The following is a 13,969-nucleotide window of genomic DNA, read 5'->3' on the forward strand; positions in this document are numbered from 1 at the left end:
GACGCAGCGGCGGGAGGCTGAGGGCTCCAGTGCGGTCGGGGGGCGGCGGGAGGGGCCGGGGCGCAGCGGCGGGAGCCTGGGGACTCTGGCGCCGGCGGGGAGCCGGGCTCTAGTGGGGTTGTGGAGGCGAGGGGCGCGGCCGGAAACGGGGTCTCCAGTGAGGGTGGGGTGCGGCGGCGGGCGCGGCCCTGGAGGCTCTGCTGGGACGCGGGGGGCGCCCTCCCCACCCCGCCGGCCGGCGGCAGGCACCCGCGCAGCCGCTTCGGTTCAGTCGCCCGGTCGTGTCCGACTCTCTGCGACCCCGGGGACTGCGGCACGCCAGGCTTCCCTGTCCAGCACCAGCTCCCGGAGTTCACTCCGACGCCTGTCTGTCGAGGCGGTGACGCCATCCAGCCGTCTCAGCCTCCGTCTCCCCTTCTCCTGCCTTCAGCTTTTCCCAGCATCAGGGTCTTTTCAGATGAGTCAGGTCTTCGCATCAGGCGGCCAGAGTATTGGAGTTTCAGCCTTAGCATCAGTCCTTCCAGCGACTGTTCAGCACTGATTTCCTTTAGGAATTGACCCGCTTAAGGTTTGTGCAGTTTGTCGTCGCGCCGACTGGGCCGCCTCTGCGGACGAGTATTTTATCGCCGCGCACGCCGACCGTTCATCGCTGAATGACAGAATCGCAGAGTGCCGCAGATGACTTGGTCCCTCCTCTGAACCTTCCCGTCGCTGGAGTTCGCAGCGTGGATTATTCAGTGGTCCCTTTGCTGAAAATAACAAACGCCTGAAATACCTTTATTTAAGGACTGCTCAGTCCTTTGGTTCTTTTCAAGTCGGCGGTGGTTCTTAAGCCTGGTTTTCTCTGCACTAGGTTGGTCGTGTCTGACTTTACTTTTTGCATGAGTGCGGCTGCTGATTGAGTCATTCAGGTAAATACTCAGTTGACTCTTCCTCAATATCTGACCGTATTTATTTCTGTCTTGGAAAGGACAGGGAAAAGAGGCTGTTTAGTCACGTGACGGCGTGGATATATTTAGATCCATCTATTTTGAATTAAAACCTGAATTGCTGATCTATAAAATGTATCTTAAACCATGTTACCTTTGGAAAAAATAAGATTTTCTTGTTAATTAGCCTTTCATTACTGTTTCAGTGTTCTGAGTAATACTCTATTTCTCTTTGTCAGATTTTTCAGCTACAACTACCTCTGGGTTAGATAGTTCCCCAAATATCTTGTGATATTTATCTGTATAATACTTTAAAAGATAGAGTCGCCTTATTTGTGGTCTAATACTTGTTTTTTTTTTTTCTCCTCTAGGATAAATTATAGATTCTAAAAATATTTTTCCCCCTTCTCTATGGACTTAACATAAAATTAGTTTTGTATGTAGTTGGACTTATTTTCTAAATAGCAACACCATTAAAGCCTTATCAGTTACAAAATTGGGTAAACCATGAGCTGTGGAAAAGAATTTGTGGAAACATTAAAAAAAATTGATTACCCCAAAGCTGATATTCTTAATGGGGAAGATTTTGACTGGTTGTTTGTTGAAAATGAACCGTTTTTGAAGTGGTTTTGTGGGAATGTGAATGAACAGAACATATTGTCTGAAGAGGAATTGGAAGCTTTTAGCGTTCTTCAAAAATCAGGCAAGCCCATCCTAGAAGGAGCTGCATTGGATGAAGTTCTTAAAACCTGTAAAACTTCTGATTTGAAGACACCTACCTTGAATGACAAAGAGCTAGAGAAATTAGAGGATGAGGTTCAAACTCTGCAGAAATTAAAGAACCTAAAAATTCAGCGACGGAATAAATGCCAGTTGATGGCTTCAGTAACTAGTCACAAATCTCTGAGGTTAAATGCTAAAGAAGAAGAAACCAATAAAAAGCTGAAACAGAGTCAAGGAATTCTAAATGCTACAAATACCAAGATCAGTAATGAACTTCACTCTCTTAGTGACGGAGTTGCAAAGTTAATGATGTTCTTCAGACGGTCTAATTTGGGTCAAGGAACAAATCCACTTGTGTTTTTATCTCAGTTTTCATTGCAAAACTATCTAAGCCAAGAAGAGCAAAGTACGGCAGCACTAACCTTATATACCAAAAAACAGTTCTTTCAGGGTATACATGAAGTAGTTGAAAGTTCAAATGAAGAAAATTTTCAACTTCTAGATATGCAGGCACCATCTATTTGTGATAATCAAGAAGTTCTTGAGGAGAGACGGCTAGAAATGGCTAGGCTGCAGCTGGCATACATTTGTGCTCAACATCAGTTAATTCACTTGAAAGCAAATAATTTGAGCCTAAAGTCAAGTATAAAGTGGGCAGAGGAGAATCTTCATAGCCTCACTAGCAAGGTAAGCGTGAGAAATGAGACTGGATTCATATTTAAGTTGTTGTTAATTATGAAATAATATTGGGAGATCCCCTGGAGAAGGGAATGGCAACCCACTACAGTATTCTTGCCTGGAGAATTCCATAGGAGGAGCTGGTGGGCTATAGTCTGCTGCTGCTGCTGCTAAGTCGCATCAGTCGTGTCCAACTCTGTGTGACCCCATAGACGGCAGCCCACCAGACTCCCCCGTCCCTGGGATTCTCCAGGCAAGAGTATTGGAGTGGGGTGCCATTACCTTCTCTGGGGCTGTAGTCTATGGGGTTGCAAATAGACACGACTGAGTGACTAACACATGCTGATAGTAAAGTACTTTAGAAAGAGGGGTGTCATAAGTAATTACATTTTATTTTCTGTTCAGTGTTTAGTTGTGGTATGTTATTGTTTCACACAAATAAATCTTAGTGGAGGGCAGAAATAGTAATTATAACCCAACCACGTTATCTAGCTCATTTTCAAAAGTACTTTTGCATTTTGTGTTGGTTCATAGACAGATAAGGCTGACATTGTCTTTTTTATGATGAATGAGCCTTACTGCTGTTTTGGGTAGTCTGCCTTATTTGCTCTGACCAGAGGATGGTGCTAATGAAATCCAGTTCAGTGGATTGAAACTCCTGATTGTTATTTAAGAATGTACAGATGTATTAAAGATATCTACCTGCACTCTTGGGTAGCTTGCTTTCCTGGTCATGGAACCAGTAGATAGTTGAGTAAAAAGAACAGCTTTTCTGAAGCTAAATACCCAGAATTGTCACAAACTTCAGAATGATGTGTGAAGTCCCGTCATTTTGTAGAAGTTCTAAAGTCAACAAGCAGGGTGGGAGAATAGCTACTGAGGTTATTTTAAGAAAAGCATAAATAGCATAAGTCAGCGTTTGATAAGTAGTGTGGTAATGGGTGATTTTTTCTTAAGACAAACCTGACCAAAAAATCTCTGTTTTGGTAGTCATTTATGTGTATAGTATTTTACACAGTAGTAATAGCATTAGAATTTAGCAATTCATAATGGCTTTACCCTTGGTTTCATCTTCACTGTGCCATTTTAAACTGATTTTGGCTTTTGTTAATACAAAACAAGTTTCTATTAGTGAGTATGTTATCTGATAACTAAAATGGAAAGTGAAAATAATTTAAAAACTATTCCTACTTTGTATTTACAGTTTGAAATGTAATTGTTTTCTTTGTGTAGGGTCTTGGCAAAGATAATTTGGATGCTAAAATTTCTAGCTTGAACAGTGAAATTCTGAAACTTGAGGAACAAATCACTCATATAAAAGACAAAGTTTTGCCTGCTATGGTAAAAGAGAATGCCCAGCTATTGAATATGCCAGTTGTAAAGGGAGATTTTGATCGACAGATTGCTAAACAAGACTATTACACAGCAAGACAAGAGTTAGTTTTAAATCAGTTGATAAAGCAAAAGGCATCATTTGAACTTCTTCATTTATCATATGAAATTGAATTGAGAAAGCACTGGGACATATACCGTCAGCTGGAAAACTTGGTTCACCTACTTAATCAAAGTAATTTGATGTTCCACCAGCGATTAGAAGTGCTAAAAGATCCATCAGTATCTCAGCAGATAAATGCAAGGAATACCATTGATACCAAGGATTATTCTACTCATAGGTAGGTTTCTTTGTTTCTTTAGTGAGTAATTATTTTTCTGTTTGTTTTTGTTAAGTACTAGAGTTTGAACTAAAATTGTGAAAGTTTAAAAAGTTCTTTGCACTTCATGTTTGGCGTTTGTATTTTTCCACCTTTCTGTTATATGGGTCTATGTTTATTTTAATTTTTTTTTCCCAATTCCTCAATTTAATTTAATTTTTAAAAATTTTTTAAAATTGAAGGCTAACCTTTTTTATTTACGTTAGATCTAGAAGTAGCTGGTTTAGAGGTGAGGTGGATGGTTTGGAGGATTGAAAATATATAATACAAGGCCTTTATTCATGTTTGGATGTTATTATTTAGATACTTTTAGATTTGGGGCAGGAGGCTGACTCAGGCAGGAAGTTTGAATGCATCTTGGTGTATATCAAGTCTTGCTGAGCAGAGAATTGATTGCATTTGGAGAAGGTGGTGGTAGAGAGGAGAGAAGACTTCATTTTTGCATCTAGTCAGGTGAATCCGTAAGAATGACTGCTAGCTTCCGGTCTGTTCTGGATGTCTGAGCAACTGATGGTATGGAGATACTGAAGTTGAACAGCTAAAGTAGTAAAAGGACTCAAAAATCTGGATTCTACTGCTGCTTTTTCTCTAGACTAAAAGAAAATCATCCAGCACTTTTTATTCTTACTAATGAAGTGCAGAGCATGGATAGGGCTGCGTCATCGCGCAGTTTTAGAAGGTGGCGTTGGCATCATGGTCCTGTGTGCATGGGGCCCCTGGAACTGTGTCGTCACATTCCCCAAGAACAGAGTCAGCCTTGGGCTTGAGCTGGTTTGGGGCTTCCTTGAGGCTCAGATGGTAAAGAATCTGCCTGCAGTGCAGGAGACCTGGGTTCGATCTCTGGGTCCAGAAGATCCCTTGGAGACAGGAACGGCTTTTCACTGCCATATTCTTGCCTGGTGAATTCCATGGACAGAGGAACTTGGCAGGCTACAGTCCATGGAGTCGCGAAGAGTTGGATACAACTCACCGACTAACACTTTCACTACTTTTCACTTTGAACCAGTTTCAAGAAGACTAAGAAAAAGAGCATTCTTTTTGTCATATATGCGTGGAAGGTGCTGCCTCACATTTTTCTGTTTGTACTGTAGGATTTTTCTGCCATTAATGTTTGAAGTATTAAAATGGCCTCTTGGCTCATTAGGAATTTGTCAAGCAAATGTAGACATGACCAGAGTAGCAAGTTTACAATTAATATTTATGTAGCTTGTATTTTCAGTTTTTCTCTTTTAAGTCTACCACAGTCCTGTAAAATTAGGTAGATGTTAAGACGTGAAAATTAAATCTCAAAGGTTGACTTGACTTAGGTCTTACATGACAGCCAGCACTCAGACCTAAGTCTTCTGTTTCAAGTTCTTTGCCGTTTCTTCTACATCATAGTTGTGTTCTGTGAAAGAAGTGTTTTCTAGGGTGGTATCTCTGAAATGTACTTTAATTGAAGTAGGTTAATGGCAGTTAAAGTCAGAAAGAATTTTATGTCTAAAACGTGGAAGATGGGCAAACTGGGGAATTCAGATACAATAATTAGAATATGTATTTCTGTAATGAGATAGTATTGTTGTTGGAAAGCTTTTAATTGTTTGATTGATATTTACAAACCGTTAGCTTTCCCAGAGATGCCTCAGTATATAGTGGGTTATAATTTTGAAAACTGCACTGACTTAAGAATGTTTTCTAATTTTTATTTCCACATTTTAGGCTTTATCAACTTTTAGAAGGAGAGAATAAGAAAAAAGAATTGTTTATAACCCATGGAAACCTGGAAGAAGTAGCTGAGAAATTAAAACAGGATGTTTCTTTGGTACAAGAGCAGTTGGAAGTATCTGCTCAAGAACATTCTTTGTTTCTGTCCAAACTAAACAATGATGTGAACCTGCTTTGTGAAGCTTTGTATCAAGGAGGAAATCAGCTTTTGCTTAGTGATCAGGTAGGTGCTTACCACGGTAATTAAAAATGCTTAAAAAAAAATAATGTCAGGCTCCTCCGTCCATGGCATTTTCCAGGCAAGAGTACTGGAGTAGGGTGCCATTGCCTTCTCCAGTGTTCATTGTAAAAGATACTAAAGAAAGTGTTAACATGAAGAAAATATTACCCCATTTCCCTGATAGTAACTTTTTAATCTCATTTTTATTCACATATAAATGTATTTTTCAAGTAGTTTTGGTCAAAGGTTTTAAAATTTGTTTAATATTTCAGATATGAAAGGATATGTAATGTTTATGGTAAGAATTAAAAAAAAAAATAAAACCATCCCTGTATTTTTTTCACCTATTTTAACACACAGAGGATTGCTCTTATATCTTTAAAATTCTGTGTACCCTTAGTAGTAGCAGCTCCTTCTAATAGCATTCCCCTCTCTTTTTTCAGGGAGGAACTACAATGCTAAGTTTTATCATTTGCTTTCTTTTATTTATAATACAGACTGTGTGTTATTTAGTTTTGTGTGTTTCTGAGCTTTATATAGGTTGTATTATATATACTTCAGTAACTTGCTTGTTTCTTATTATGATTTTGGGTTTCATCCATGTGGATGTTTGTAAAACTTAGCTCATGTATAGTTTTCTCTTCTGTATAGTTAGTATGCCTTTTGTGAAATTCCACAGTTTAATTACCTGTTCTGTTGACAGACATTTAGATTATTTCCAGTTTTTGCTGTTGCAGCTCACTCTGCTGTGGAAGCCTTGTCACCTGTCTTACAGATACATGTCTCTCTCTCTCTGTCTCCTCACATAGGAGTGGAGTTGCTGAATAATAGGTTCTGTTTTACATAATACATCAAACTGATTTTAGAAGTGGTTGTACCATATTGTATCAGCAGTGTTTAAGAGATGCTCTTTTACCATATTTTTTCATCACATAGTGCTGTTTGCATTTATAATTTTCTCTCATTTTGCATAGATATAAAATAGCATCCCGTTGAGGTTATAATTTGCATTTCTCTGATCATGGCGGTTGAGCCCCCTTTGGGAAGGAGTTCTTGTACATATTTCAAATGCCAGTCATTTGTCAGTGATGTGTGTTGCATATGTTTGCTCCCTATTTGGGTCTTCTTTTTTTCTTTTTTATTGTTACCTGTTAGTTTGTTTTTGACTTTTTTTTTTTAAGATTTCAATTCTGATGTAATTTATCACTCTTATGCTTTGCCCTTTTTTATATCTTGTGAAAGTTTGCCCTTAACATAGTCATGACAGTCCCTTTTACTTTATCTTAAAAGTTTATGCTGTTCTAAAGTTCAGTTCTTTAATCCACCAGGAGTTTATGACCTGAGAAGTAGAGTTCTAATTTTATTGTTATTATTTCCCCATGAATAACCACATTGTCCCATTACCGCTTACTGAGGCATCCACATTTAACATCGGTATCTTTCTGGTGAAAAGACCCTCATACGTTAAAACACATACAAGACCCTCCTTGAGTGTCTCTCACCTTCATGCATGTTCCTTAGATATTGAGAGCACTGCCAGTTCTGAGCCATAAGCCGGGTTCAGAGTCTGTTTTGGAGGACGAGATGGTTAGATGGCATCATCGACTCAATGGACATGAGTTTGAGTAAGCTCTGGGAGAAGTGGTGAAGGACAGGGAAGCCTGGTGTGCTGCAGTCCATGGGGTTGCAAGGAGTTGGATGCGACTGAGTGAACAACAGATGATCCTGCCTGGACCGTGATTCTAGCCAAGGGCTCTTCCTCTCTGGCCGTCCTGACCTTAAGATCCTCGGGTGTCCTTGGTTTATTACAGACAGTCTCCTGTTGGACGTGCTGCCGTCCGTGGACCTTGGACCTTGCCACTCGTCTTGTCAGTGTCAGGAATCGTGGGTTCTGTTTTCTCAAGATTAGCGATTGAGGAAAGCAGCTTTGGGCTCTCTTACCAGTCTGCATTGTTTTATGGACTCGTAGTCTTTTAAAGTCTTGTTGTCTCTTCGTTGCTTTTAGGGAGCTTTTGGGTTTTTTTTTTTTGGTGTTGTTGCTGTGCTGGGTCTTCTGTTGTTGTGCGTGGGCTTTCCCTCGTTGTGGTGAACAGAGGCTCTTTAGTTGGGGCATGGACTCTCTCGTTGCCCCGTGGCATGTGGGATCTTAGTTCCCTGACCAGGCATCGAATCTGTGTCCCCTGCGTTGTAAGGCGGATTTTTAATCACTGGACCACCAGGGAAGTCCTAGGAAGATTTTGCTTTGATTCTTTAAATACTTCATTTCACTTTTTACATTTTTTCCTATGGAAGAATTGATCTGAATAAGTACCTTATCTTTTCTTAAAATAAGACAGCTTATGGTTAGTTTTTTAAATAACTTTTTATTATAAAATGTACAAAGTGTAAAATTCTCGATTTTAACCATTTTTATGTGAGCAGTTACAACGCCGTTAAGAACAGTTGCAGTGTCGTGCAGCCGTGTCACTATTTACTTCCAGAACTTTTCTCATCCCACATGGGCTAAGCTCTGTGCCTGTTAAATATTAATTTTCTGTTACTTCTTTTCCCATCCCTGGTAATCTCTATCCCATTTTCTGTCTCTATAAATTTGCCTACTATAGGTATCTTATAAAAGAAGAATCATATAATAATATTTGTCCTTTTGTCTTCGGCTTATCTCAACATAATATCCTTAAGTATCATCCATGTCGCATCAGGTGTGAGAAGTTTATTCCTTTTTGGTGCTGAATATTCTGTTGTGTATATAGATCACATTTTATCCGTTCATCTGTATTTTATCATCACATTTTATCTGATTAACTGTTCATCTGTTCATAGACACTTGAGTTGTTTACACCTTTTATCTGTTGCGTATAATGCTGCTATGAATGTTGGTGTACAAGCATTTAAGTCTCTGTTTTCATTCCTTTTGGGTATATGCCTACGAGTGAATGCTGAATCATGGTAAGCCTGTGTTTAGCTTTTTGAGAATCTGTCTGACATTGCCCAGCAGCTGTACCAGGGTACTAGCTTCTATATGTCCTCACCTACAGTTATTTTCCCTTTTAAAAAAGTATATAATAGTCATCCTTGTGGATATGAAGTGATACTTGTGATTAGCTTTTTAAAGTCTCCTATTACTGATTGTATCTTCTTGATCTTTTAAATAATTATGTAAAAACCCTGTGATGGTGATTTTGAAATTTTCTCATTGTAGTTCTATCAGTTTTTTATTTATATTTGAGTCTATTTTATAAGTTACATCCAAGTTTAAAATTGCAGTGAATTATTATCCTGGTAGATTTAAATTGCAGTGATTTAACTGTTTGGCATTATATAATGACCCTGTATTGTGCTTTTTGTCTTAATTTTCTCTTGTCCAATATTAATATTCTTATGCTATTTTCTTTTGGTTAGTATTTGCAAAGTAGATGATTTTTTCCTTTACTTATATATCTTTTATATTTTCCTTTTTATTTAGCATTATGAAATAAACATTTCCATGCTACAATAATTTTAATTTTAATGTTTATAATACTCTATTGATTTAATTACTATGTCGTAATTTCTGTAACTAGTCCACCATTTGGATGGATGAATTAGAGATATTATAGAATTATGAGGTTTCTTAGGTTATACACATTATTTTTTAGCTTTTGATACTGCCATATTGCTTTTCAAAGTAGTTTACCTACTTAAAATGTCACCGGCTATTTGAATGTCTACTAGATACCATTTATCATATGATACAACATAATTTCACGAGTTTCTAAGAAAGAAAAAGCTTTTTCATTTAAACTGACGCAGTACTTTCTTATTTAGAATTTTTATTTCATACCTATTAGAAGATATTTTTAGGTGTGATAGACATAGGTTTTTATCATATTCCTTAGAAATATACATTAAAAGGAAAAAGCCAATTAAAATGATTAAGTTATTTCTGAAACTTCGCATTCAGTGTCCATTTCTATGTTATTTCTTGACTCAGTATTTTTTGTGTTTTTCCACACTGTACATAAACAGTGTTGGTGATGGCAAAAAACTTACTGTTCAGTTGATAAGTCGTTTCTGACTCTGCCGCCCCATGGACTACGGCACACCAGGCTCCTCTGCCCTTTGCGTCTCCCGGAATTTGCTCAAATTCATGTCCGTTGAGTCAGTGGTGCTATCCAGCCATCTCATTCTTTGTCTCCCACTTCTCCTGCCCTCAGTCTTCCCAGCATCAGGGTCTTTTCCAGGGAGTCGGCTCTTCATATCCAGTGGCCAGAGTATAGGAGCTATAGTTTCAGCATCCATCCTTCCAGTGAATAGTCACAGTTGATTTTCTTCAGGGTTGACTGGTTGGATCTCCTTGCTGTTCAAGGACTCTCAAGAGTCTTCTCCAGCACCACAATTTGAAAGCATCAGTTCTTCGGCGCTCAGCTTTCTTTATGGTCCAGCTCTCACATCTGTACATGACTACTGGAAAAACCATAGTTTTGACTATATGGACTTTGATCGGCCAAGTGATGTCTCTGATTTTTAATACGCTCTCTAGGTTTGTCATAGCTTTCCTTCCAAGAAGCAAGGGTCTTTTCATTTCTTGGCTACAGTCACCATCTGCAGTGATTTTGGAGCCCAAGAAAATAAAATCTGTCAGTTTCCATTTTTTCCTCTTCTATTTGCTATGAGGTGATGGGGGCTTATGCCATGGTCTTAGTTTTTTGAATGTTGAGTTTTAAGCCAGCTTTTTCACTCTCTCACCCTCATCAAGAGGCTCTTTAGTTCCTCTTTACTTTCACTGATAAAATGTGGTCCACTGGAAATGGGAATGGCAAACCACTCCAGTATTCTTGCCTCAAGAACCCCATGAACAGTATGAAAAGGCAAAAGACTAAATGACCTAATTTTAAAATGGGCTAAGGACTTGAATTGACATTTCTCTAAAGAAGATATATAAATGGCCAACAGGTTTATGAGTAGTTGCTCAACGTCACTAATTATCAGAGAAGTGCAAAGCAAAACCACAGTTGAGATATCACCTTAACACCTATTATAACTAATATCAAAAAAACAAAAAGAGTAGTGTTGGTGAGGGTGTGGGGACATTGGAACCCTGGTACATTTTTGGTGGGAATGCAAAATGGTGAAGCTACTGTGGAAAACAGTATGGAGTTTCCTCAGAAACATGGAAAGCAGAACTACTGTATGACCCTGTAACCCTCCCTCTGGCGTCACATGAGGTAGAAGTAGGACATCAGAGAGACGCCTCCACTCACGAGTTCACTGCAGCCCTGCTTGTGATAGCTAAGTTGTAGAAGAAACCTGAAAGTCCGTCTATGGAGGAATGGGAGAAGAAGATATAGTAGTGTATACAGACAGTGAAGTATTACTCAGCCTTAAAAAAACTGCAAAAGCACATGAATGAACCCTGAGGAGATTATGCTAAGTGAAAATAAGCTAGTCCCAAGAAAGGGTGCGTGATTCCACTCACTGTGGGCTATCTAAAATAGACTCATTGGAAGCACAGAGCACAGTGGTGGTTGCCAGTGATGGAGACTTGTTAATCAGTAGGTGTCGAGTCTCACTTAAGGCACAGTGAACAGGTCCTAGCCATCTGCTGCAGGACATTGTAGTGCCTACAGATGGAGTCACCAATACAGTGTTGCGCCCTTGGGTTTGTTAAGAGGGGAGAGCTTATGCCATGTGTTAACCACAGTAAGAATTAAAGAAAAAATTGGTGCTGGGACCCCTGGTGTTCAGTGGTTAGGCCTCCATGCTTCCAGGGCAGGGGGCATGGCGTTGGTCCTTGGTTGGGGAGCTAAGATCCTGTGAGTCTCGCAGTGAGGGTATTATATATATGATGAAGTGCTTCTTACGCATGTCTGGTCAAGAACAGCTACACGACGCTCCTAATTATACAGTGCCTGTTGATTTCAGTTCTATTAAACTGTGAGAGAATCCATTCTAAAATCACTAAAATATGGTGATTTTACTATAATGTCATTGGGTATCATTATTTTATGTTTTTCCCTAGTCCAGTGAGATATAAAATGTCATCCATATGAATTTTACCTTGCATTTTTATTAATGAAGTTGAATATTTTTCAGTATTTGTAGTAGTATTTTAGAAACTATTAAGATCTTTAGTATTCAAGTTAAAGGTGAGATATTTCTCATCGTTTTCCAGTTCACAGGGTTTTTCCTCAGAGGCCACTTACTGTAATACTACTTGATTTTTATTATTATTATCATTTTTTACTGTAGTTTAAGAAGTACTGCTCTTTGGAGCCGGCATTTATGACGTGTGAAGCTAGTACTCTTGAACTTGTACATTAAAATCACCAGGGAGCCTGTTGAAATGTGGCCTCTGGCTCTGTTGCAGAGTGACTTAGCGTGGAGTGAGGTATAGGAATCTATTCATAGCGAGCATCAGGAGATTACCATACTGTGGAGCATTCTGAGAGGTGGTCGAAGGCTGAGGTGTAGTTATAGCTACAGATTGTCTGAGAACCTCTTTGATGCTACTGTCTGAGAAATTATAGGAGGAGAAAGCATGGTTAGAAAACCTAAGCTGCTTTTAATGTTAAGAAGTAAGGAATTTCAGTTATTAAACGTGGGGGGGGGGTCCAGAATGTTTAGGTTTTAGAGAAGAATTACATGGTAAATCAGCATTGTTGAATGTTGCATGTAATCCCATCTTCTGTAACAGTGTGAAAAAAGAAAAATCCAGATTAAGACAATTATTTTATATTGGTAATTGCTTCATTTCAAGGTTTTATCAGTACCTCTGATGTCTAGAGTAAACAGGTTAGGCTAAAACAAGGTTTGATTACTTTGGCGGAGTGTTAAGTTCCATGAAGGAAATGGTGTTCTTTTTTTTTTTGGTGTTCATTTTTATAGTTGTAGACTCAAACAGTGCATGGTATGAGGTAGGCATTCGGAATACTTGCTGAATGTATAGCTATGCAGAACAGTCTACATATCAAATACTCGTCAGGGGGTATGAGTTTGCTTTGACTCACTTAAACTTGCCTACAGAAGTTGTTTCAGTGGATCTTACATAGGCTTTTTGTTAACCCTGCTATGGATTTTTAATTGAGGTTCTTTTATTGTTGAGGTTGTGGGAATAATCATTATATCATTTAGATTCTTCCTATGTAAATTACATTTAAGATTTATGATTGGTATTATGAATAGATATTTTGAATTAAAAAGCATTATTATTTTCCTTTTAGGAGTTAACGGAGCAGTTTCATCAAGTTGAATCTCAGCTAAATAAACTAAATCATTTTCTTACTGATATTTTTGCTGATGTGAAGACAAAAAGAAAACTGTTGGCATCTAATAAGCTGCATCAAGTGGAAAGAGAATTATATGTATATTTTTTAAAAGATGAAGATTATCTGAAAAATATTGTGGAGAATTTAGAAAACCAATCAAAGATTAAGACCATTGGTCTTGAAGACTGAAAATTGCCAAAAATGAAATCTTCACTGCATGTGCTTTACGTATTAGGAGAAGAATACAGATAATAAACATCATGAAAATTTTAAGCTTGAGGTCGATGAACCATTTCATTTAATGAATTTTGAGTATTATATCAATTTGGTTTATTTCTTATATGTTTGTTCAGAGTACCAGTGCTTTTTATAACTTGAGAATTTGCTTTGTGGCACTTATTCCTGGTAATCTTTTTTTTAAAAAAATTTATTTTTTAATAGTTGTTTTACATAATTTTGTTGTTTTCTGTCAAACCTCAACATGAATCAGCCATAGGTTTACAAAAATCCCCTCCCTTTTGAACCTCCCTCCCATCTCCCTCCTCATCCCACCCCTCTTGGTTGATACAGAGCCCCTGTTTGAGTTTCCTGAGACATACAGCGAATTCCCGTTGGCTACCTGGTTTACGTGTGGTGATGTAAGTTTCCATGTTACTCTCTCCATACATCTCACTCTCTCTTCCTCTCTCCCCATGTCCATAACTCTGTTCTCTGTGTTTCTCCATTGCTGCCCTGCAAATAGATTTTTCAGCACCATTT

The 13,969-nt window shown here is 38.5% G+C and overlaps 1 protein-coding gene across 2 annotated transcripts in view; it reads left to right on the forward strand.

Moving 5' to 3' along the window:
• The window catches only part of HAUS3 (HAUS augmin like complex subunit 3), a 13,831-nt gene extending 342 nt beyond the window's left edge, over window positions 1-13,489 (forward strand). The window contains exons 2-6 of one of the 2 annotated variants that reach the window (XM_040237684.1): window positions 854-911; window positions 1,301-2,339; window positions 3,564-4,003; window positions 5,741-5,969; window positions 13,166-13,489. In XM_040237684.1, the coding sequence (XP_040093618.1) occupies window positions 1,437-2,339; window positions 3,564-4,003; window positions 5,741-5,969; window positions 13,166-13,399 (1,806 nt within the window). In that variant the 5' untranslated portion in view covers window positions 854-911; window positions 1,301-1,436 and the 3' untranslated portion in view covers window positions 13,400-13,489. Of the gene's footprint in view, window positions 1-417; window positions 912-1,300; window positions 2,340-3,563; window positions 4,004-5,740; window positions 5,970-13,165 lie in introns of those variants that run through there. The other variant, XM_040237683.1, reaches the window with a different exon arrangement.
• Window positions 13,490-13,969: the final 480 nt, after the last annotated feature.

This window comes from Oryx dammah, unplaced genomic scaffold (genome assembly GCF_014754425.2).
Source record: "Oryx dammah isolate SB20612 unplaced genomic scaffold, SCBI_Odam_1.1 HiC_scaffold_3, whole genome shotgun sequence".
NCBI classification, from domain to species: domain Eukaryota; kingdom Metazoa; phylum Chordata; class Mammalia; order Artiodactyla; family Bovidae; genus Oryx; species Oryx dammah.